Source organism: Xyrauchen texanus, chromosome 18 (assembly GCF_025860055.1).
Source record: "Xyrauchen texanus isolate HMW12.3.18 chromosome 18, RBS_HiC_50CHRs, whole genome shotgun sequence".
NCBI lineage: Eukaryota > Metazoa > Chordata > Actinopteri > Cypriniformes > Catostomidae > Xyrauchen > Xyrauchen texanus.
In genome coordinates this window covers 3,794,674-3,821,282 of record NC_068293.1, presented here as the reverse complement: position 1 = coordinate 3,821,282, position 26,609 = coordinate 3,794,674, and the positions used below count along the sequence as shown (strand labels likewise).

General features: G+C 37.1%; 1 protein-coding gene across 1 annotated transcript in view; it reads left to right on the top strand.

The window, feature by feature from the left end:
• The window catches only part of LOC127658882 (rap guanine nucleotide exchange factor 4-like), a 79,261-nt gene that overhangs the window by 29,752 nt on the left and 22,900 nt on the right, over positions 1-26,609 (top strand). Inside the window, exons 4-15 of the mRNA XM_052148422.1 lie at positions 7,663-7,769; positions 10,961-11,082; positions 11,267-11,450; positions 11,715-11,799; positions 13,389-13,449; positions 13,645-13,721; positions 14,704-14,850; positions 17,066-17,163; positions 17,383-17,468; positions 22,818-22,896; positions 23,927-24,077; positions 26,513-26,601. Of these exons, the coding sequence (XP_052004382.1) occupies positions 7,663-7,769; positions 10,961-11,082; positions 11,267-11,450; positions 11,715-11,799; positions 13,389-13,449; positions 13,645-13,721; positions 14,704-14,850; positions 17,066-17,163; positions 17,383-17,468; positions 22,818-22,896; positions 23,927-24,077; positions 26,513-26,601 (1,286 nt within the window). The remainder of the gene's footprint in view (positions 1-7,662; positions 7,770-10,960; positions 11,083-11,266; positions 11,451-11,714; positions 11,800-13,388; positions 13,450-13,644; positions 13,722-14,703; positions 14,851-17,065; positions 17,164-17,382; positions 17,469-22,817; positions 22,897-23,926; positions 24,078-26,512; positions 26,602-26,609) is intronic.

The window sequence follows — 26,609 nt, the reverse complement described above, 5'->3', positions numbered from 1 at the left end:
GAGGGAAAGGTCAACACAGAGCAATAGTGGGAGAGAGAGAGGAGAGAAAAAACAATTTTACTTGCCGTTTCTCTGATATGTCGTAGCTTGGTTCTCGGCCACACCTCCACCATCAAGTGGATGATAGCTGCTCCTCCACAGGTGGATCGGAGGTAGTCCTCCTGCCCCTGGCAGACGAAATGCCCTGTCGTGTTTTTTGGTGGATGGAAGGGGTCTCCCCCACCCCTGACTGCGGCTGTCCCACTGCAGGCGATCGGCCAGGAGCCCCTCCTCCCCTCGTGTCCCAGCGGATGGTCGCAGCTGCTCCGATTTCGGTGAACGGTAGTGGCTATGACTCTACTATGGCATATACATCCTCCTTCCCGGGCTTCGGCACCAGTGTAACAAGCGAAAAGGGAAAGGAGGAGTCGAGAACCAGCTTAACAATATAAATAATATTTAATGGTTTAATTAAACATAAACACAAACACATACAGGGCAGCTGCTTCTCTGCTAACTCTCTCTCTCTCTAGCTGCCACCTCCGGTCACCTTTATCCCTGTCTGGCTTGATCAGCTTGATTAGGAGCCAGGTGTGCAGCATCATGGCCCGGCCCCGCCCTCCACCTTCCCACATCTGCTATGCCTCAGTGTGAATGACAGACCTCGTATAGACTGCACAAGACACAAATATGTTCTAAGACAGTGGTCGGCAACCCAAAACATTGAAAGAGCCATATTGGACAAAAAAAAATAAATAAAAATCTGTCTGGAGCCGCAAAAAATTAAAAGCCTTATATAACCCTTATAATGAATGCAACACATGCTGTAAGTGTTATATTAGCTTTGTTTGCCACCTAGTATCAAAATGATAAGTAGGCTACAAATACATAATGAGCATTCATGATTAAATGTTTATGTTCCCTGCAGAGCATCCTGGAGAGAATGACGCACCAAGTGACTAATCTACTGTACGGTGGTGCTTTAAGTTTCACTTCCATTATAATTTTAATGTTTTATGTTTCCTTGCATTTATGAAATTAAAGAAATACAATAAAGAAATCAGATTTTTGATGTCATTTTTACTTTAGTATTCGAAACAACAACAAAATGTGCAACGTGCATAGGCCACCTGTAATTTCAGACCTCCCCATGGAAATAAAATGCAGTCCTCTTCAATCCTCAATAATACAATAAGCTACAATACAATCCTCTTCTCTTTCCCCTCTTATCTGGGCAACAGACAGTGCAATAAAACAGCAGCCTTTTGAAACGAACTGGAAAAGTCTTTAAAACATGCATTAAAACAGTGTAAAACGCACTAAAAACATAAAAGCAGCCCAGTCATGCCCTTGACAAAAATAATACAGTCTAACTTCGATTTCTGTGCATTGTCCCCATCTCTTTAGCAAATGCCACGGAGTTTGGAGATGCAATCCACTTCTTAAATTTATCTTTGCGCTCCTCTAATTTCTCCAGAAGTAATGCAATCGCACTTTTTCTCTCACTCCCAACTGGGTACTTGACTGCAAATGTAGCATGCTTTCCCTGGAAATGTCTTTCCACATTACTCTTTTGTTATTTGACAACTTATCATTACAAAGCAAACATGCAGGCAATCCCTCCGCATTGGCAATGAAAGCAAATGATTCGGTCCAAGAACTGTTGAATCCTCTGTTCTCCTCAGCTATCTTTCTCTTTTTTCCCTTGGGATCCATGGCCCATGACACACCCGCCGGTTTGTTTGTTTGTTTGTCACGCCGATCTGACAGAAACGTGTGTCGCAGTCTATGACGTAAATTCTTCGTTGACAGAAATGTTGAAATTAAATATTTATTACACAAATTTTTACAACGTTGAAAAACTTTAAGAATGTTTGTCATGTTTTTCCTCCTGCAGAAATTCTATTAAAACAATTTGTTTTCCATTTTCATATTTTTGAAAAAGCTCCAGGGAGCCACTAGGGCAGCGCTTAAGAGCCGCATGCGGCTCTAGAGCCGCGGGTTGCCGACCTATGTTCTAAGAGAACAGACATCCAACTGAGCAGTGTCAAACGTTCCCCCCTTGATGGGCAGTTGTGTTCTACTTCTGCCGGCCTTACAATGAGCACAGTTGAACATGGATGTGTGCTTCAGTTCGTAAGGTGACCGGCTAACCTCAGTAGCTTTGTGTTCTCCACCGTACGGTGCGGGACTTGCCAATTTTATGCTCAGAGGTACAATACCACCTCGCCAGGATGAGCAAGAGGAAGTATCAGCATACAAGGCACAGAACTGCTTCTACAGCAATTAAATTTATGGTTGTCAAGTAGAACAGAGGGCTGTGGCCCGTGCTGTACTTGAAGTGCTTTAATTGGACCAAGTTACCATTCAATGTAGTGACAGATTTGTCTCATGTCCGTCCAATGGACTGGTTGTGATTGGCAGATGCATATATGTAATTCCCCTTGCTACAGGCCATTCTTTAGATTTACCTTCAAGGGAAATACATTCCAGTTCAAGGTCCTACCTTTTGGTTTGTTTTTAGCACTTCGCACCTCTACGAAGGCTGAAGCCAAGTTACATCCATGTTACCTCAACAATTGGTTGTGATAGCTCAAATGAAAGTACAAGTATACAATTACAGAAAACCTTTTACTAGAGCATAGAGGGCATGTGAGTGCCCAGTCAGTAAGTTTCCTTCTTAGGAATGAAACTCATCTCGCCACAAGTCCGACAAATGTTTTCTGTCCATTCTCCTACACTTGACGAGGTTCAAGACTGTGTAGAACCCTTTCTTTGTGTCATTACCAGCGAGTGCTGGGCTTGATGGCCACACAGTCACCCTGCTAGGCTTGATACGGATGAGACCTCTCCAGTGCTGGTTCAGCCTGAGGGTCCCTCATCATGCTTGGCAACACGGTCACCTTCACTTCATAACGAGGATAGCTAAGTTTATTGGAAGGTGTGACACTCGCTAAGAGAGCTAGATGCATAGTTGTCACAACGTACATGTCCAGTGCAGGCTGGGGAGTACTGTGCAGTGGACGTTTGGTATTTTTACCTAGAAAGTGTGTGGCACATAATCGCCAGTATTTGTAGAAAATCATGTCTCCTACATGGGAAGCATGCCCCTGATCACCTTAACAGAATAGCAGGTTAAACAAGCTTCAGGATGCAACAAAAATTCCTTCAGCTTGCTACATTAAGTATTGTGCAAGATATGGGTAAACAAGAAAATTGTGTTTCTGGTGGCACCAACAGTTGTTGGTCCCAAATGTGGCAGAGCTGCAAGATGCTCCCCCATGGCAAATTCCTTTAAGGTATTATCTGTTCCTTGATCTGGTATCCTCTGTCAGAGCTGTGGAGACTGCATGTCTGGCCTATGAACGGGCCTTTTCTGTCACAGAGTTGTCGCAGTTGGTGTTGAACACTATGCTTTGACAGCATTTATATCATGGTCTGTTCGAATACTCGATTCTGATTGGTTGGAATGCATGCGTTAAAACGTTTCATGCACAGGTAGATCCGGTCAGTTTCACTGTTCTATATTAATCAAGAGTTTTTACTCACCCAAAGTGCTTGTGAAAAAAGTATGATTTGATATTCAGCTGTTGTGCACAGTGGAGCAGAGAAGGTAACAGAGACTCTTGAAATGTTTGTTTCGCTGTGCTGCAAGATGATTTATATTTTAATATGAAAAATTAATCTAAAATTGCTGACCTGCTCAACATGTGCCTCTAGAGCTAACAGCTACAGGGTGCCCCGCAATCACACATTGCATACTGAAGCTCTAACAATGCAGTTTCAATGCAGCCTTTTGCTGTTTTGTAATAATCTAAGGCCACATCACAATTGAAGTCTTAATTCAATCAATTGTGCAGCCTTAATGTATACCATATGAATTTTATGAATGTCAAAGTGGTCAAACTATACAGGTTTGGAGCGTTTTGGATGATTTTCTTCTCATCATTTACAGTACGTGCAACTTTTACAACTGTCCTCTCAGCAATGCCGGTTCATGGTTTCATTAATGTGAAAATGACAAAGAAGAGGATTTAGATGTAATGTATTCTGAGGAGTGACAAACCTTCGACATTATGTAGTAAATATTATTTCAGAAATGACTATTTCGATTCACAGTTTTTAAAGGGTGTTTGGTCTCCAACAAACTGTGATATTATCGCACTACTTTATCTATGTGACTGATTTAGAAAGGGCAGAACTCTAGATCAATCAACCCGTAGATAAAGGTAACCATTATTGGTATTCTTCCAAAATTTGCTGTAAAAATCAATAACAGCTGTAACTAATCAATGCTGTCAAGTGACCATGGTATAAGCTGGATAATCTATGGCTAGGTGAGGGTTAAACAATTAGAATGCACTTCATGACTGTGGTTCTTCCCCTCCATTGTGCATTAAAATGGTTTAATGCTCACCCAGCAGTGGACTGTTAGCTGCCAGGGACGGAGGAGTCCCCTACCAGCCGCTGAAACGCAGTGGGGTCTGAGACTATCCCTTACTGAGATTATCCCTTACTTGTTAATCTGTGTTCATGTTCATTTCAACGTATACTAATTCATTTTTTAATCAAAAGTTGTATATTTTAACATTAGTTAATGCACTATGAACTAACATGAACTAACACTGAACAATTGCAATTTTATTAACTAAAAAGAACAAAGATTAATAAATGCTGTTAGAAAAATGTTGTTCGTTGTTTGTTCATGTTAAGAATGGAACCTTATTTTAAAGTGTTAACGGGATACATCTACCTCTGTATATGTCTGTGCATATTCTTTTGACAACATTATAATGCGGACACATGAAAAATGTCTGAAACTGTGTTCTGAAAAGAAATAATTTTTCCTCCTAAAAAGTTTATTGTCTGTTGTGTCAGATGAACTTAGCTTACTTGATGAAGAGAGAGAGAGAGATTGATTCTTTTCTTTCCTTCTGTTTGCGTCATGTCTGATGAAACGTCATCCTTCCTTCCAAATGTCTTCTCAACAGAACACAAGAACACAACATATTTTTAAAATGTTAATATAAACTAGGGAGGTCAGGCATCCTCTCTTTTCAATTTTGGTGTGTGTGTGTGTAGCTCCTGAGTCCTGTTCCTTTTGACCTCTCAGGTCATTTCCTGTCCAGTGGTCAACAGTCTATCACACCTCCACTGTGCGTTTACGGTCTCAAGTCCTTTGTTTGTTTTTTCTTATTCTTGTTGTGCTTTGTCAGAATTCATCCAAATGTACATGCAGTATTAGATACAATAGAGTTTGTGTGCTTTGCAAGATGTTGTTGTATTTTCATTATTTTTGTTTACAGTGCATTTGTGGCTTTAGATAACACAAGGCAGAACCAGTCTTGCAGAATGTTCCATTGTTATGTAATGCAAGAACACAGTTCCTTCAAGACATACTTCATATATACAGTATAGACTGCTCCAGAGAATCTGTTGTTATAGATGTTAATGCTAGTATGGCATTAATCTTAGCTTCAGATGATACATTTAAGAACCATTCACAGTCCATTCACTTTTTCTATCTGCCATTTATTTCTTTAATCTGATAAGTAAGGACACACAGGTTTTTCTTTTTCTGTTTTAGGTTGTCATGTTTACAAGATTGAAATAATCACTGGATTTGCCATTTTAATAGCATTAAATCAGAGATTCGTTGGATACCTTGTAGGACGTAAACTAGATATTCCCAAGCATAAACTAGATATCCACAAAATTTCTTCCTGTCTAAGTGGGCGGCTCTTGGCCAGAATATGCTGTAATGTGGTCCAGACCTTTGACCGTTGGTCATGTACCGTGTTCCAGACTAGTGTAGCATGGCTGGAATGCAGAATTAAGGACATCTCATGAATGTTAGCGTTTGCCTGCATTTCCCCTGCTGTCCTCTTAAAATGTTAGTTGAGGGTTTTTTTGTGTCAATTTAGTTTTCCATGATATTTTCAACCCTGACTCTCAGTAGAATGGAATGGTCTTTTTGCTGCAGTACTATGAAAAGACTTGTATGTAAATACCCTTTGTTATGATTGATTAACCTCTTGACTTGTGAAATGAGTAGCAACGTTTATTTACAAGCTGCAGGTTTTCTGTCATGTCTAATATATTTGGCACTATGTCCCATCCATTAAATCCAGAGGCTCTTTGATTGGGGGTCATGTGCTGTTGTAGATGTACAGCCTGTGTGAGGATGCTTATGAATAATTAAAAAGGTTTGGTTTAAAATTCAGCACACTGGACTGAGCCCAGAGCTATTCCTCCAGGGTGACAGGAGGCCTGATGCACAAAGCGTGATTCTTGGGTTGTATATTACTCGTTCATAAAGATTGCAGTATGACATGAGTCCTACTTTATTATGTTTTTAGGGCAGAAATGAATAGCTGGACATTGAAATTCTGCAATGTGTTTTTGTTGCAACGTGATCATGCATGCTCATTGTAAAACAGAGCTCATGAATATTATAATGGAAACACTTTACATTAATTCTCATTTTGTAAGGGATTATAAAGGGATTCATTAATGAATAATAATTCATTTACAAATGCATTATTAATCATTGAAATTATGTGGTTATAACACAATGCGTTAAAAGGGTTACTTTCATGCAATACTTGCCAAAGATTGAGCCATATTACCTCACATGTTATAAATGCTTAATAACACTTATTCAACAGGAGTAACCTATGAAATTGTATATTAATGTAACGTGTACACATATGAAGCATTTACTAAGAGTTGCAAACTTTAGTAACTGTTGTACATAAGTTCAGTATGATTTAATGGTCATCAGGCTTTATTATATGATGTATGCCGTGAATAAGCATGATGAGCTGGAAAGTGTTTTTGCTGAGGACTTTAGGTCATTAGGACTAGTTATTATCATTATTTTGACATAAATGTGACAAGAAAAGTTAAATCACAAGTGAGACAAGACATTACAGTCATTAATATAAATACAGAATGACATAATCCCCTTTATAATATCTCTATAATAGTCTATTTTTTTGCTGCATTGTAATATAAATCATGAATTAGTGCATTTTATGCTTATATAGATGTTTAAAGTGTATTAATAAACATGTTACAACATAGTTTTTAGTAAGTTAAAATGCTCACAATTTGGTAAGTATTGGTTGAAAGTCACCATTTTTATGCATGTTGCTACAACAGCATGTGGGTGGTTTATAATGCATTTGTAACTGACATATTAATCATTAATGAACCACTTTATAAAACCTTAATAAAGAGAACATTAATGTAAAGTGTTACTATTAATGTACTATTATGATAAGATCAGAACAGTTCCAACACATTTAATTTGAATCAGACATAAACAGTGAAAGTAGTTATGTGAGAGAGTCAAGATGTTATGGATGATTTGTAAGCTCTTGTGGGAAAATGTAATGATACACTGTCAGCCAAAAACACATACAACAACACTGTCTGGGAATCTGTGAATATATATTGCTAAAGCAAAAAGACCCATCCATTCATTTTCCTTCTTGTCTGGCATTTCCATGTTGAATGTGTTTGTGTTTTGTTTTCCAGAAATCATTCACGCAAAGTCCCATCAAACTTCATCACAAATCTTTTACACAGGTATTACAGGCACCCAGTTTTTAGACTGAGAGGTGTCAGTCAAAGCGGTGAACAGTGTGATAGTATGTCTTATCTCTGTCCCTGTCTCAGGTGGCATCAGAGAAGATCTTACAGGCAGGTAAAGTGTTACGAAACACCATCCTGTCCCGTGCACCTCACATGATCAGAGACAGGAAGTACCACCTGAAAACATACAGGTGAGTAGGTCAGGGAGGCGCAGAACTCTTAAAATGTATTTGAATGTCTTCAATATTTAAATACAACAGATATAAATGGTCCATTCTATATATTTCTATTATTTAAATGAAAAATATATAGTATATATTATTTTCCACCCTTTCTCTGACCCAATTAAACAGTACTGTGCCTTTAAAAAACACCCTTTTGCATGTGAGATAAGCAACAGCACTTTGCCCCATTCTGACCTGACAGCTGTGGGTTAGCTGTCAGTTTTCCGATATAGTCCAATATAGTATTTTGTTTAACTACACCATCTTTTAATAACAGTCCCTTTGCAAAATCTGCATTATATTACATTATATTATTCTGTAACGGAGGAGGAGGAGGCGAGAACCGGCTTGGCAATATAAATAATATTTATTGATTAACTTAAACAAAATGAACCGGCCCTGCCCTCCGCCCTGCCACATTCCTCCCTCTATCTCTCAGGCTGAGGAAGCCCCCAGCATGATGTACACCCCCCTTTCCCTGGGGAGGGCCGTGCCTTTCGCCCTGTCTGCCGGCAGGTCATCCCCGTCTACCTGGATGAGGGAGGGGACAAGTGGAGGGAATAATAAAAATGGGGGCTACTTCCTGTAACAGTGTAGTACCCCCCAAAAAAATCACTGTAAAATTTAAACGAGAGGGAAAAGGCCAACGCGGAGCGGCAGTGAGAGAGAGAGAGAGAGAGAGAGAGATGAAAAAAAACACTTACTCGCCAGTTCTCTGATATGCCGTAGCTTGTTCCTTGGCCACTCCTCCACCCTCTAACGGACGACAGCCGCGCCTCTCCGGGCGGATCGGAGGCAGTCCTCCAGCCCCTGGCAGACGGAATGCCCCGCCGCGTTCTCGGGGAACAGAAGGGGTCTCCCCCTAGATCAGACTAAGATCATACTTTTTAGAGATCAGACTGTTTTAAGATCAGACTGTTTAAAGATCAGACTGTTTAAAGATCAGTCTGTTTTAAGATCAGACTGTTTAAAGATCAGACTGTTTTAAGATCAGACTGTTTAAAGATCAGTCTGTTTTAAGATCAGACTGTTTTAAGATCAGACTGTTTAAAGATCAGACTGTTTTAAGATCAGACTGTTTAAAGATCAGTCTGTTTTAAGATCAGACTGTTTTAAGATCAGTCTGTTTTAAGATCAGACTGTTTAAAGATCAGACTGCTTTAAGATCAGACTGTTTAAAGATCAGTCTGTTTTAAGATCAGACTGTTTAAAGATCAGTCTGTTTTAAGATCAGTCTGTTTTAAGATCATACTGTTTAAAGATCAGACTGTTTTAAGATCAGACTGTTTAAAGATCAGTCTGTTTTAAGATCAGACTGTTTAAAGATCAGACTGTTTTAAGATCAGACTGTTTAAAGATCAGTCTGTTTTAAGATCAGACTGTTTAAAGATCAGACTGTTTAAAGATCAGTCTGTTTTAAGATCAGACTGTTTAAAGATCAGACTGTTTTAAGATCAGACTGTTTAAAGATCAGACTGTTTTAAGATCAGACTGTTTAAAGATCAGTCTGTTTTAAGATCAGACTGTTTAAAGATCAGACTGTTTTAAGATCAGACTGTTTAAAGATCAGTCTGTTTTAAGATCAGTCTGTTTTAAGATCAGACTGTTTACAGATCAGTCTGTTTTAAGATCAGTCTGTTTTAAGATCAGACTGTTTTAAGATCAGACTGTTTTAAGATCAGTCTGTTTTAAGATCATACTGGAATGATCAGCGATCTTGTCAAAAAATAAACTTCAACCGCTGGTATTCTTCAGAAGGAACTGCAGAGCAGCAGGTGCTCCATACAACCAGGAACAGCACAAACTTTGACTGACTTTTTCTCATTTTACCCTGATACAGTGAGTTCTTCTGGTGTTTAGGAATAGTATTGTGTATATTGTGCTTTCTGCTTATTAATTTGCCATGACTGGACAAGCCAAGTTTCTTATCACCCAACAGGCTTCACCCAACAAAGTTGCGGAAGTTCAGGAGTTTTTTTTTCTCACTTAATTTCAGAGTGCTCTTTTTGCACTGAGGAAGTTTAATAATCTAAAAGTTACAGAAAGTTACACGTTTTTGAAGTACAGTGAACTGTTTATCTCAAAGGTTTATAAAAAATGTTATTAAAAAGCATTAAAGATTATTATAATAATAGTAATAATTATAATAACTATTATTAGTAGTATTATGTATAATTTATTCATCATCTCAAAAATAATATATTAATTCATCTATTGTTTTTATTATTTTCTAGAATTTATTAAATACATTTTACTTATTACTTTTTGTTTATTCTAAAAAATGTTGTTGACATTGACTAATTAATACTGATTATATACTGGTTCATTCATTGAGTAAGATACTCAAAGAAAGTAATCCACTACAAATAACAATAATATACTATACTTTGTTATTTTATACCTTAAAATTGTAATAAAGATTACTTTACTGATTACATCATCAAAAGTAATCACATTACTAATTACTTTTCTCAGGAAAGTTTTTTTTTCTGCTCTCCACGTGGACATACAGTATGAATATATTTAATGTTTAAAGGAATATTCCGCGTTCAATACAAGTTAAGCTCAATTGACAGCATTTGTGGCATAATGTAGATTACCACAAAAATTTATTTTTACAAAGATTTGTTGACATCGTTATGGTAACGATGTCTTTACACAGAAAGGGTTAATAAGTGATTTTATCACACTAAAATCATGCTTTCACACATATTGTTTATGTCTTGTGACTATACTTTTGAAACAGTGAGTATTTTAATGTTTACAGATTGGCCCCATTTACTTTACCAGATTTGTGCTTTTTTAAAGAAAAGGAGGGACGAGTCAAAATAATTTTTTTGTGGTAATCAATATTATGCCACAAGTGCTGTCGATTCAGCTTAAATTGGATTGAACCTGGAATATTCCTTTACATTTTTTAAACATAAATTATATTGTTTTAGAACTATGTGTAACCCAAGTAATGTTCTTCATAGTTATTAACTTAAGTAAAAGTCAATAACTGTAATCTGATTACAATGATTGAAAATGACTTCTTTTGATTAACAAAGTAATTAGAATAATTTTTCTTTTGACTCTGTAATCAAATTACACCCAGCATTGCATGTAATGTGTAACTTCTGTTGAGTATTCTGTATATCTGTCTCTGTGTGTTGTAGGCAGTGCTGTATAGGCACAGAGCTTGTTGATTGGCTGTTGCAGCACACGTCCTGTGTTCACTCTCGTGTTCAGGCAGTGGGCATGTGGCAGGTGCTGCTGGAGGACGGAGTGTTAAACCACGGTGAGCATTTCATTAACAAACTAAATTATGGTTACTAGTGTCACCAAATGTTACTGCAAAACATTTTTTTTCTTCAAACTGGTTTTCCGACCACTCCACCGCCCCACTGTTTTGTAATGTATCTTTATTAACTAATAAAACTTACCTGCATGTGCTCTCTAAACAAGCTGATGATGTTCTGTAGTTGACCAGGAGCTGAGTTTCCAAGATAAGTATCTCTTCTATCGCTTCCTGGAGGACGAGATGGAGGATGCTTCCCTCCCCAGTGAGGATGAGAAGAAAGAGAATGATGAAGAGCTGCAGGACACCCTTCTCCTCCTCTCTCAAATCGGACCTGATGCCCATCTGCGAATGATCCTGCGGAAACAGTATGGAACTTCTGGCACACCCAGTTGAATCTCTGTCTCATCTGAGAATCCTCTCAGAGATGGAATGCGTATTTACCTCCATTTGTCTGCTTTCCCACTTCAATGAGAGCCAGAAACTCTCCAAAGAGAGATTAGACTATAACATACACCTTAACAGTGCTTAATATTTGCACCGAATCTAAACTTTTTATTACATTTTATTTAAAATGTCAGAATAAATGTAAAAGTCATCTATATTGGATGACATAACTGTTTTGTCTGCAGGCCTGGACAGAGAACATTAGATGACCTGGAGATCATTTATGAGGAGCTGCTGCATATTAAAGCCTTATCTTATCTCTCCACCACTGTAAGTCCTCTCAAAATGAGCTTACAATTTTGAATAAACCACATTTCATAGTTCTGACATTATTTTCTTATCCACATTTCTAACCTGTAAAATATTTTGTATTCTTTTGTGAAGCATGACGGAAGACGTTTTAAAAAAGAACCAATGATGTTTGATTTCACTAGATGGATTTCATCCACATATTTTTATGTGAATTTTGGGATATTGCATAAAAATGCTGGATGGAAACATACAAGATACGATAATGCTCATTAAAAACATACATGCTCACTTTAGGTGGATACATTTGTTATTCAGTAACAAATGCAAACACATTTAATTAATATATTCCTATATAATCTTCATAGGAATGTAGATGTGAAATGCCAAAGCCTGTCATCAAAATGATTGGCTACAATTACCTCCCAGAACTGTGTGACATGCTTTCACTTCCAGACATACTGTATGGCATCTGCCGCTGACCACTAGCAAAAATGAAGTTTGTCAGAGCATTTTATCTGAGCTCTAAACCACAAGTAATTCATTACCTGTATTAAAAGCACCACAGTGGCTTCAACTTATTATTTTAGCGATAATCTTATTTTGTGCATAAATTAAATCCGTAATTTAAATGCAAACATAATTATTGACATCAAACCTGGTTTGACACTTCGTGACATGCCATATTTGCATATACACAAGCACAAATAAGAGTTGAGAGCCATGGCTGAGGGGTTACCGTTTAAGTGAATATTCATATTATCAGTGAAATATGACTTAAATTTCAATCTTGCATCATAGTACTTTATCGTATAGCTTCAGACGACATGATATATTTTATAGCTTAAGAGTCTTATTACACAGCACTCTGGAATACTTGATTCTGATTACTCAATGGCGCCATCTAGCTGTCTGATTTCTCTGAGTAACAACTGCACATCCGTGTATCAGACTGCTCATCCGGGTATTGCGATCACTGTGCAATCTGTACAAGCTAATAAAATAATTTCAATTTAAATCAATGCTTCATGTCTAGTTATTTGTTTATTTGGCAAGTAGTCTTGTAATAAGCTGGATGATGACCATTCAGATGGTCATTTTCACAAAATAAAAACAACAGAACTCTGATGCAAACTGGAGGTTGATTTCTGATATTCTTCTCACATAATTACATAATTTCAATGCAAATCAATATTTCATGTCCATTTATTTCTTAAGTAGGCCATAGCCTTGTAACTCTGCTTCGCATCGGGGTGCTAATAATCACCCTGTGGGGGTTAACTTTGCGATAAAAACTGTCTGACAGTACATTATCCCTTACTTACTTACTTTTGTTTTTGGATTGTGACAGCCCCAGTCCTCATTTACTTTCATTGGAAAAGAGCTCTCCAAACATTCTGCAAAAACTTCTACTTTTTTGTTCCATAGAAGAATGTAAATCATATGGTTTTGGAATGACTGGCATTATTAATTTAATGCAGAGTTTTTCTACGTGTTTGTTTTGTTTCAAATATCAATTGCTTTCAGATAAAGGTGATTTTTCTTTCTCATATTTACATGGTGACATTGGTTTCATTACTAATAGATTATTCTATTGTCTTTCTCCTCAGGTGAAGAGGGAATTAGCTGGCGTTCTTATATTTGAGTCTCATGCAAAAGCAGGCACAGTGTGTAAGTGTCACAGAAGCTACTGCACATTCATCAAATCAAACCCTACAGAACATGATCATTGATTTAAACGATTACTGAATTTCAGTGTGACAATCCCAGATTATCTGTCTGCTGTTGACTAATCTGCATTCTGTGTGTCTGTGGGATTATAATCAGATTATTTTTGTGTTAAATATTGATTTCTTGTGTCTCTAGTGTTTAATCAAGGAGAGGAGGGGACATCGTGGTACATCATCCTGAAGGGCTCTGTTAATGTCGTGATCTATGGGAAGGTCAGAGTAGTCATTCTTCACTTACACTTTCACATTGGAGAGACAAATTAAACTTTTCATGGGTGGGAATACAAGCCATCGCTTAAGACAATTACTGTACATGCAGAAACTCCAGGAAAGTTTGTGTGTAAATTCAATTATACTGTAAAACACTGTAAAAATATTAATCTACATTAAATTCCTGTAATACTAAGTAAACTTAAAAGTAAATCTTAAAGCCCTATTAATTCTTAATTACAAATATTTGTACATGTATTTTGTACATATAAGGCCCCTAGCATGCCAAATTAATACCCCTGATTAATGCTCAGCCTTATGAATATTTATTACATGGGTCTCTGGAATACTCAATTCTGATTAGTCAATGTCGCCATCTAGTGGTCTAAAATTTCTCAGTAACAGCCGCACCTCCATGTATCAGACAGCTCACCCGGGTATCTAAGTAATCTTTCCTGCTTCTCGGATCACTGTGTGAGCTCTACAAGTAAGCTAATAAAATAATTTCAACTCAAATCAATGTTTCATGCACATTTATTTATCTATCTGGCAAGAAGTCTTGTAATAAGATGGATAATTACAAAATAAACACCAACAGAACGCAAACCGAAGATGTATTTCAGCTGTTCAGCTATTTATTTCTTGTCACAGAGTTACATAATTTCAATGCAAATCATATTTTATGCCCAAGGATTTATTTATTTATTTGGTTAGTAACCATGTAATAAGTGAGATAATGTACAGTTAGACGATTGTGTAGCAAAACAAACCCATTCAGGGTGATACAAGATTCGTCCGCTTCGTGTCAGGGTCCTGATCAACCTGTTGGGGTCTTTTTTGCGATAACAACTGCCTAACTGTACATTAACCCTTACTTAACATCCCACAAATTACTGTTAAATCTTGTAACATTCTGGTAATATTTAACCATGTAGAGCTGGAGTAAGTTAGCCTAATTGCCTTTGCTGTTGGTGTCTCTTTGCAGGGTGTAGTATGCACACTTCATGAGGGTGATGACTTTGGAAAGCTGGCTCTGGTGAATGACGCACCACGGGCGGCATCCATTGTACTGAGAGAGGATAACTGTCACTTCCTGAGAGTGGATAAAGAAGACTTCAACAGAATCCTCAGGGTCAGGGGTCAATGTTCACAATGAAGCATGATGCATTAACATTTTATTACAGGTTTTTGAGGAGTGCATATGTGAGTGAACAGACTGCATATCAAAACAAACATCGTAGGATTGAGCCCAACAAGTTAACACAGTGGAAATAATTCAACATTTTTGGAGCACAGTGGGAAAAGCACAAACACTATAAACTATACCCATTTATACACAGCAATGAAAATATTGACTGTCCCTCACATTTGTGTAAAAAGCACTTGTACAATGTGGTAATCCTGGAGTTTGACGTAAGAGGGAAACCCCACTACTGTAGTGCAATTCAGTTGCAGGCTGCGATAGAAACAAACCCCAACAACTCTGAAATATCTTGAAATAAAGCGTTTATAAGTGTTTTCAAAAAAAAAAAATTTTTTTTTGCTGTAATATGACTGAATCAACTTGATTGATAATATCATAATACTTACCAGTCATATCCACCAGTCAAAGGTTTGGAAAAATTTTTTGATTACATTTGCTGCTCATGATCTTAAAAACTTCTGAATTATAGGCTTATGCTACATGCTTGAAATGAGTTTTGTAGACAAATATAAATGTTTTAACATAAATGCCTTTAGAAAAACTTCAATTATATTTTTTTTAAGTGGATGAGTTGAAGTGGTCAGCGGTGTTGGAGATAAAAGTAGGGATGCTGGTAACTGAACTACTTTGTTTCAGTAGTGTGACAGCAGCACCGCTATTTTCACAATAGTGTAGCTTTTCCAGTAACAAGCTACAGTACATTTTCCAGCGAGTAGCACTGAAGCGTCACAAAACACTACATTTGTTACATTGTATTGCAAATGCAGCAATGGAGCAGATGGAGAAATCCAACACTTCCCAACCTTCACAATCTTCCCAACATTTATATGGGGCCACAGCTCGGCTCGTCGGATGCTACAGCTGCTGCCCTCTGCTACTGCATTTAATACCTCTGCCAAGATCTGCCACTGACCAACTGATACATCACTGAACCATTATACTGCCACTGCTTATTTTTAAAGGGATAATTCACCCAAAAATACAAATATCTCAGCCCTATTGGGCCATACAATGCAAGACAATGGGTACCAAAATTTTGAAACACCAAAAAGCAGATAAAGGCAACATAAAAGTAATCTATATGACTCCAGTGTTTAAATCACATTTTCAGAAGTGATATAATAGGTGTGGGTGAGAAACAGATCAATATTTAATAATTTTCCTACTATAAATCTTCACTTTCACTTTCACATTCTTTATGCATATCGCCACCTACTAGTCAGGGCTGGTAAAAAGTGGAGATTTATAGTAAAAAAGGACTTAAAAATGTATCTGTTTCTCACCCACACATATAAAATCACATGGATTTAAACACTGGAGTCCTTTATCCTGCATTTTTTGTGCTTTTTGGATCTTCAAAGTTTTGGACTGTGTTGACTTGCATTGTGAGGACCTACAGAGATGAGAAATTCTTATAAAAATTTGCATTTGTGTGCTGCAGAAGACAGAAAGTCTTATCTGCATATCTGGTGCAGCATGTGGGTGAGTAAATGAAAAGAGAATTTACATTTTTGCGTGTACTATTTTTATCTTTAAGGCAAATCAAAATATTGCACTTGACCCTGATGTTCTATACAAAACAAGTGACCAAGTGTATTACCGGTATTTGTTATGTTTATGGTAAGGCTGGGACATTAATTAAAATATCAGGGGGTACTTCTAGATATTTGTTGAGATCAGAGGAGTTCAGCTGACAAAGACAGGTTGGGAACCTCTGCACTACCTCATACAAATAGGTAGAAATCTCCCTCTACTGGTGAAGATGTTGAATTACAACAATAATATCTAGTAGTTTCATTGCAGAAAAAAGTTAGACAACACCATCCTTTGTAGCTGTTTAATTCAACATATTTGAAATGATGATTTAAGATTTGTTCTGCTCTGATCACACTCTTAAGTGGTGTTTAAAATGAGGTTAGTGCATACTGCTGCTAAACTGCTGATCTCAACAGCACTAATCCAGCATGCTAAGTACACAGTTTCCCTGTGTGAGGATTTGTTTCCTGTGTGTCTACTTGATTCAGTCTCTTTAGACATTAATAGACTACACAGCAATATTTTATGATTATATACTGTATGAATACAACTAACTGTATGTTTTGTGTGTGTGTGTGTGTGTGTGTGTGCGTGCATGCGTGTTCAGGATGTGGAGGCAAACACAGTGCGTCTGAAGGAGCATGAGGAGGATGTCTTAGTTTTGCAGAGAAGTAACACTAGGAGCTCCAGTTCATCTCCTCTGAAGTACATCTTTCTTCTTCTCTCAATTTAACATCTACTAAGTATTAACAATAAACTATACATCAGTGTCATTCATACACTTTTTAGTGTTACTTAAGTATCCAAATACCATTTGGGACCACTGTATATCAACACCCTGAAACATGAAGCATCCAAACTATTCATCGCTGATATAATCAAAGTATAATATAATCTGATCGTTTGGTCTCATCTGTTCTCAAGGTACACAGTGATGTCAGGAACTCCAGAGAAGATTCTAGAACACCTCCTTGAGACAATTAAACTAGATTTCCAATTCACAGAGTCAGGTACTCTCATAATACCTCAAATCATCATCACTGCTGTTTTATTATTACATTATTACAGAACATACCTCAGCATGTATATCAACTATTTTGGTGTTTAATTTTTCTTGTATCAAAGATAAAATGGGAGTCATTACTTCCACGATGAAATATAATGAGACACTACTGGCTGTCAAACACACATTGAGCTACACATCAGTTACATATTTGTATTTTCTCAGGCACTATTTGCATCTAAATAGATGCACAAATTACATAATTTCAGCTGTGCACTCAAATTACAATAATCAGATAATTATGTTAATGTGTTGCTTGCTATAGTTTAATTTCACGTTGATTCATCTCCAAATATCAATGTCAAATGTAATTTAAGTCAATCACTGAATCATCAGTGCCACCTTGAGTAAGAAAAAGCATGGTGTGCATTAGTGTTCAATAATTCAACGGTCAGTCAAGTGTGTGTGTGTGTGTGTGAGAGAGAGAGAGAGAGCAATAGAGAAACTGAGAGAGATTACCTCTGTTTGCTGCAGTGCTCGTCAGCATTAACATCGCTTCAAATTGCCAAGATGTAAATTTAAGTATACTTCTCATCAGCAGCGAGTGTCGCCATTCTTGTGTATTGACCTGTTTCATGTGATTTATGACCCCGCTGCCATGTTTGTGACCAAAATTCCATATACCTTCAGTCTGCTGCAATGTGGGTTGCAACAAAATCCAGACAAAATGTTATTTCTGTTTATAAGTCTTGAAAAAGTGATACTGCTGTTTATTTACCTGCCAAAATGTAATTTTTCTTTCAACAAAGTTTTGTCTTTCGAGTGACATGGATTAATTTTGCCAAATTCAAGCACCGTTGAAGGGGGAGAACAGTAATTAAAACACTTGTTGGTTTTTGCTCATTTGTTCAGACATCAGTTATCTGTATACGTGTCAATTATATTTATAACAGAAACGAGTCGGATACAGTTAAAGTGGAATTGCACATAATGTTGGACAATGTTAAATTCATAACACTCAGACTGTATATAGGGACATCATAACTTTAACGCATTGTAATAACTAAAAAGCAATATAATATTAATATATAGCATATATTTTATGTGTATATACTGTTAGTCAATAACAACACATAAAAAGATTATGAAGCAGACTTTAATCAAACCACCAGACTACAATGTAAACATCATACAGTATTTACGTATACATATTTACGTCATACAGACTAAAATGTCTCAGTTGCTTTCTGTGTATCCTTCATGAGTTAATAGCACTTCTTACATTCATACAGACGGGATCATCACAGACGTTTTGTAAAATTGTGAACAAATCAGACCAGAAAACAACACAAAAATATTTGTATCTTCTGAATGAGAGATGTTTATGGTGATGAACCGCTGGGCTTGTACTCGCCGGTCACACATCAGACTCATCGCCGTATGGAGATGAATCATGGATAAAATATATTTAAATGTCAGCAGAAGTCAAATTAGGCAGAATTTGTGCTGACTTCAGACCTGTATAAACCTGGATGTTTTTCTTGTTATAGTTTTACGGGTGTTTTTCCATTCACCGCCATTGTTTCCCCCCGCTGACATCACTGAAACAGGTCAATAGTTTTCCATTGCTGAACAACTGTTTACATCCCTACTGAGTCTTAAGGGTGCACTGGCATGAAGGCTCTGTTTGTTGCTCATTTGTGTGTGTATGTCTGTGTGCGAGAGTGTGTGTGAGAGCGAAAGAGAGGCCGATAAAGAGGGAGCACGAGGGTGTTTTCCACAGATATTAAAAGTATTTTTGTTGCGGGGCTGTGTTTACATCAAGGCTCTGTTTGCTGGTCACGACTAGATGTGTGTGTGTGTGTGTGTGTGTGTGTGTGTGTGTGTGTGTGTGTGTGTGTGTGTGTGTGTGTGTGTGTGTGTGCGTATGTACTGTATGTGTGTCAGAGAGAGAGAGAGGGAGCACAAGGGCATTTTTCAACAGAAATGGAAATAAATTAGGATTTCATTGATATTGTTCATCGTTCTTGTACTAAGCCAGTGTCTTTGTTTTAATTGGTTATTTTGTTGTGGTAGCCTGTAGGGCTTTGAAATAACTTAAATAATTTGGAGAAGTGTTATGGAACCGTTATGCGGTCAAGACCTGGATCTACTTCATAGCCGTGTGGAAAGTAACTGGAAAGTAATTGCACAACTTAGAACGTCAACCATGAAAATATGTATAAAAAAAAATGCATCTGAAAATATGTACCTCACAATAAAGTACTAATTGTAAGCATGCCATGTTGTTCTTTAGAAGTATGCTTCTCACAAATAAATGTTTTGATCGGATCAGCAGCAATGTGCTGTGCTAAACATGATGGTGTATATTACTACATTAATTATAGACCTGTTGATTCAGATAATCAAATTCAACAGCGCACTGTCAAACAGTTTAATATTTGGGCTGTAACATGTCATAGAACATTGATGGATGGTATTTTACCAGTGCTAATGGATAGACAGTAATTCCCATATATCTGAAGGAATATTCTGGGGTAAGCTCAAACGTCAACATTTGTGGTTTAATAACGATGTCTACAAAACTGTATTTTACTTGTCTCTCCTTTTCTTTAAAAAAAAAAGCACAAATCTGGGTTCCAGTGAGGCACTTTTAATGGAAGTGAATGTGGAAAATCAGTAAATGTTGAATGTTTCAAAAGTACAGCCACAAGACATAAACAATATGTGAGTAAACAACATGATTTTAGTGTGATGAAATAGTGTACTTACCTTATCTGTGTAAAGTTATAGCACATTTTACAACTTCATTGCCATTGCCAAACTTTACAAATCGAATCATGCGCAAGTTTTAACAGAAGAATTAATGCAAGTACTTTTTTAAAAGTTACATTTTTTACATTTTTACTTTTAAGCCTTTAAATCCCCCAAAGATTGGCCCCATTCACTTCCAAATTTGTAAGTTCCTCACTGTAACCTCTGTTTTTGTCTTTTCTTAATGAAAAGTAATGGTAATGTGGTAATCAACATCATGATATAAATGCTGTCTATAGCTTTATATATATATATATATATATATATATATATATATATATATATATATATATATATATATATATATATAATGTTATAGACAGCATTAAACCAAAAAAAAAACTACAAGTTTTGTGAAAAAAAAATATATATACTGTCAGGTCCATAAATATTGGGACATCGACACAATTCTAATCTTTTTGGCTCTATACACCACTACAATGGATTTGAAATTAAACGAACAAGATGTGCTTTAACTGCAGAGTTTCAGCTTTAATTTGAGGGTATTTACATCCAAATCAGGTGAACGGTGTAGGAATTACAACAGTTTGTATATGTGCCTCCCACTTTTTAAGGGACCAAAAGTAATGGGACAATTGGCTGCTCAGCTGTTCCATGGCCAGGTGTGTGTTATTCCCTCATTATCCCATTTACAAGGAGCAGATTAAAGGTCCAGAGTTCATTTCATGTGTGCTATTTGCATTTGGAATCTGTTGCTGTTAACTCTCAATATGAGATCCAAAGAGCTATCACTATTAGTGAAGCAAGCCATCATTAGGCTGAAAAATCAAAACAAACCCATCAGAGAGATAGCAAAAACATTAGGTGTGGCCAAATCAACATTCTTAAAAAGAAAGAACGCAACAGTGAGCTCAGCAACACCAAAAGACCCGGAAGACCACGGAAAACAACTGTGGTGGATGACCGAAGAATTCTTTCCCTGGTGAAGAAAACACCCTTCACAACAGTTGGCCAGATCAAGAACACTCTCCAGAAGGTAGGTGTATGTGTGTCAAAGTCAACAATCAAGAGAAGACTTCACCAGAGTGAATACAGAGGGTTCACCACAAGATGTAAACCATTGGTGAGCCTCAAAAACAGGAGGGCCAGATTAGAGTTTGCCAAACAACATCTAAAAAAGCCTTCACAGTTCTGGAACAACATCCTATGGACAGATGAGACAAAGATCAACTTGTACCAGAGTGATGGGAAGAGAAGAGTATGGAGAAGGAAAGGAACTGCTCATGACCCAAAGCATACCACCTCATCAGTGAAGCATGGTGGTGGTAGTGTCATGGCGTGGGCATGTATGGCTGCCAATGGAACTGGTACTCTTGTATTTATTGTTGATGTGACTGCTGACAAAAGCAGCAGGATGAATTCTGAAGTGCTTCGGGCAATATTATCTGCTCATATTCAGCCAAATGCTTCAGAACTCATTGGACGGCGCTTCACAGTACAGATGGACAATGACCTGAAGCATACTGTGAAAGCAACCAAAGAGTTTTTTAAGGGAAAGAAGTGGAATGTTATGCAATGGCCAAGTCAATCAAATGACCTGAATCCGATTGAGCATGCATTTCACTTGCTGAAGACAAAACTGAAGGGAAAATGCCCCAAGAACAAGCAGGAACTGAAGACAGTTGTAGTAGAGGCTTGGCAGAGCATCACCAGGGATGAAACCCAGCGTCTGGTGATGTCTATGCGTTCCAGACTTCAGGCTGTAATTGACTGCAAATGATTTGCAACCAAGTATTAAAAAGTGAAAGTTTGATTTATGATTGTAATCTGTCCCATTACTTTTGGTCCCTTAAAAAGTGGGAGGCACATATACAAACTGTTGTAATTCCTACACCATTCACCTGATTTGGATGTAAATACCCTCAAATTAAAGCTGAAACTCTGCAGTTAAAGCACATCTTGTTCGTTTCATTTCAAATCCATTGTGGTGGTGTATAGAGCCAAAAAGATTAGAATTGTGTCGATGTCCCAATATTTATGGACCTGACTGTATAATGTTATAGACAGCATTAAACAAAAAAAAAAAACTACAAGTTTTGTAAAAATATATATATATATATATGTATAGTTTTTTGTTTTGTTTTGTGACAACATTTTTGTCTGCTCTATCTAAACAGACTCACATGCATTGAGTGGACAACTAAACCAGAATTAGCTAAAACTGTACTGTATTGTGTATCATGTTGCTTGTAGCTGCCTTTAACTCACTCACTCACTCACACACTCACTCACTCACTCACTCACTCACTCACTCACTCACTCACTCACTCACACACTCACTCACTCACACACTCACTCACTCACTCACTCACTCACTCACTCACTCACACACTCACTCACTCACTCACTCACTCACTCACTCACTCACTCACTCACTCACTCACACACTAACCAACTAACTAATAAACCAACTAACAACTAACTAATAAACCAACTAACGAACTAACCAGCCAATCAGCTAATGAATGAAACTAACTAACTAACTAACTAACTAACTAACTCTGTTTCTCTCTCTTTGTAGATCCTGTTCTGGATGACTTTTTGCTCATGCACTGTGTTTTTGTCCCTAACGCTCAGCTGTGTCCTCTTCTCATGGCCCAATATCCTTTAAAACACATTCACACACTGCTTATCATTAATGCAGGCTGAAGTGGACAAAGTGGATGTGCCTTTTGTACGTTTCAATTCTTTGCATTCCCAGTAGGTCTATCAGAAGATGTGCATTTGATGAGTTAAAGGAATATTCTGGGGTCGATACAAGTTAAGCTCAATCGACAGTATTTGTGGCGTAATAATGATTATCATTAAATACATTTTGACTCATCCCTCCTTTTCTTTAAAAAAAGCAGAATTCTGGGTTACAGTGAGGCACTAACAATGGAAGTGAATGGGGGCCAAATACTGTTTCAAAAGTATAGCCACAAGACGTAAACAATATGTGTTAACATGATTTTAGTGTAAAAAAAATCACAAAGTGTAAAGTTATATCCAATTTTACAACTTAACGTAAACCCTAAATTGACTGTAAAAACTACGACATAAAGAACTTTCCAGCTAAAATAATACACAATTTTAACAGATGATTGAATGTAATTGCTTTTATAAAAAGCTTCACATTTCTGCCTTTAAACCCTCTAAAAATTGGCCCATTCACTTCCATTGTAAGTGCATCACTGTAACACAGATTTGCTTTTTTTGTAAAGAAAAGGAGGGACGAGTCAACGTACATTTTTGTGGTAATCATCATTATGCCACAAATACTGGCGATTGAGCTTCACTTGTACTGAACCCGCAATATTCCTGTAAACCTACAGGGGTGCAAATGTGTCCAGCTGTTTTTTAGGAATACTGTGGCCAGTTCCAGGAATAGTGCCTGCTTTTGTGTGGGACACAACAATTTGAATAAAATTAACCCCTCATGTTGTTTCAAACCCATAGGACTTTCTTTCTTCTGTGAAACACAAAATGAGATATTATAAGGAATGTTCAGAGTGCTCTTGTCCATGTAAACAAGTGACCAGGGGGTGTCAACATTTAGAAATCTCTTTTTTGTGACACGCGGGTGAGTAAATGTTACTCAACCTACAGAATCACAAAGGTTTTGTTTCAAAGTCCTTAGCTCTGATGCACCTATCACGCTGAGGCGTCTCAGGGCAGTGAACAGGAGCGGATGGATTACAAACTCAATAACAAACGCAGGGTGATTTGTCTGGTGTTACAATGGGCTGCCATCAACACAGACCATCTTCAAGAGGAGGAGAGCTCGTACAACTTTCTGCAGGTCAGGACCTTCACTTGACTCAGGCCTGCTCTGTTCCAATTTTTGTTAGCTTAAATGAGTTATATGATGAGGAATTAAATGTTAATTGGTCTTTAGAGATAGAAGAGTTAATTGTACCATGAAAACATCCTGTAACTTTTAGAACTCAGAACTTCCACTCAGTTCAGACCATTTATTGAAACTAAGCTGCAAAGCAACTCATCAGTTCACCCAAAAATTATTTACTCACCCTCATGCCATCCAAGATTTGTATGACATTCTTTCTTCAGCAGAATACAAATGAAGATTTTTAGATGAATATTTCAGCTGTGTTGGTCCATACAATGCAAGATCACATCAAGGCCGCATGAAAGTAATCCATATGACTACATTTAAATTATGGATAAATGAATGACTTCTTAAGATATATGAACGCTTTGGGTGAGAAACAGATCAATAAAGATAATTAAAGTCCTTTTCACTATAATTGTTTACTTCCAGTTGCTCTCCAATGAGGGGAATCAGTTCATACTGCCTCTCGTGTCACGTTAACGCACTTGTATTTTCAAATGAAAGCAAAACCAATGAAGCTTGTGTTCTCTTAAACTAATGAACTGACTTTTTGGACATTCAAGGTTCTGTTCACCATATATTGTATGGACCTACAGAGCTGAGATATTCTTCAAAAAATATTCATTTGTGTTCAGCAGAAGAAAAAAAGACATATTACACATATGGGATGGCATGAGGGTGAGTAAATGATGAGAATTTTTAAAATTTTGGGTGAATTATTCCTTTAAAGTGACTTTATTTTCAATAAAATATTTCATTAATAGCTTTATAAGGCATGAGCCTCCACATGCTGTCAGTCTCCGCCGTGTCATGCACAACGAGCCACATGATAAGATGCATGCCATAACGAGGATCTACTAAGTAGTGGGATTTGGGCATTCCAAATTGGGAAGAAAAGGGGATAATTTTTAACAATATTTAATTATTAACAAATAATTTCATTAGATCCCAGTGCAGCATTTGACACCATAGATCACAATATCCTCTTAAATCGCATTGATAGTGTTGGCATCAAAGGGCTGGTGTTAAAATGCTTCGACTCCTATCTCAAAGAGAGAACTATGTCTGTCAGCATTGGTGGTTTTTTTCATCCTCTGCACCCATTACATATGGTGTTCCACAGGGTTCCATCTTGGGTCCTCTACTCTTTTCTCTGTATATGCTTCCTCTGGATTCTATGTTTCAAAAATACAATATCTCATATCACTGTTATGCTTACAATTCACAACTCTATCTTCCTGTTAGGTCTACCTTTAGCTGTTCATTAAGTTATAAATCTTCCTGTCTTGAGGATATAAAGTGTTAGATGTCACATTATTTCCTTCAACTTAATGAAAATTAAACTGAAGTGTTTACTATTGGCTCTCCGTTATGCATCTCAAGCATTGGTAACCAGTTAGGTCCTTTATCTTCTAACTTTCATAACAATTTTAAGAACCTTGGTGTCATTTTCGATTCTGCAGTGTTCTTTGATAAGCATGTTAGCGTCGTTGTTAAAGGAAGCTTCTTCCACCTTAGGTCCATTTCTAAATTAAAACCATTCTGGAAATGGTTATTCGTGCCATTATTATTATGGTTCAAAATGCAACAGCAAGATTTTTAACTGGTTCAAGAAAAAGAGACGATATCACACGTGTGCTGGCATCTTTGGACTGGTTACCAGTTCATTTTCAGTTGATTTTAAGATTTTGCTTTTGGTTTTTAAGGCCTTGCATTGCCTTGCCCCGCAATATATTTGTGATCTTCTTCATCCACGTTCTGCTCCAAGATCTCTCCAATTATTTCTCTCCATTCCACATTCTCGCTTAAAATCTTTAAAATGGGCATTTTCAGTGGCTGTCTTCCACTTCATGTTAGGACTTCTCCTTCCCTTGCTATTTTTAAATCTAGTTTAAAGACTCATTTTTACTGATTAGCTTTTGAGGTTGCCTGAGATGTTAACGCATTTGTTTACTTTAGTACTTATTTGTGTTATTATTTTTGTTTTTATTATAATTTTATTTGCTTTTTGACCTTTTACTATTGTACAGTACTTTGGCTCAATGTCAGTTGCTTTTAAATGTGCTTTATAAACTAACTAACTAACTAACTAACTAACTAACTAACTAACTAACTAACTAACTGTCAATATTTCCTTATTTAAATAGCAATAATGTATTTATTGATTTATTTTAGAAGCTACAGACTATAGTTTAGCTGCTTTGAGTTAGAAAAGCTTGTGAAGATTCAGTATCAGTGTAGCTTCCCCAACACTGAATGTATGATATGACCCCTTTAAATCTAGTCAATGCACAACGCTGGACTGCTTGTTTTTAAAAATCTGAGTTTTAGCCCAGTGTAGACATTGTTCTGTTGTCATTCAGAAAGTATGCTTTTTGATGCAGGAGTTCTACAAGGCAGTGTGTGAAGATTCCAGAATCATTCCAGCTCTGACAGATCAGCTGCCCGAACTGGAGAAGATCATCAAGCAAAAGTGAGAAA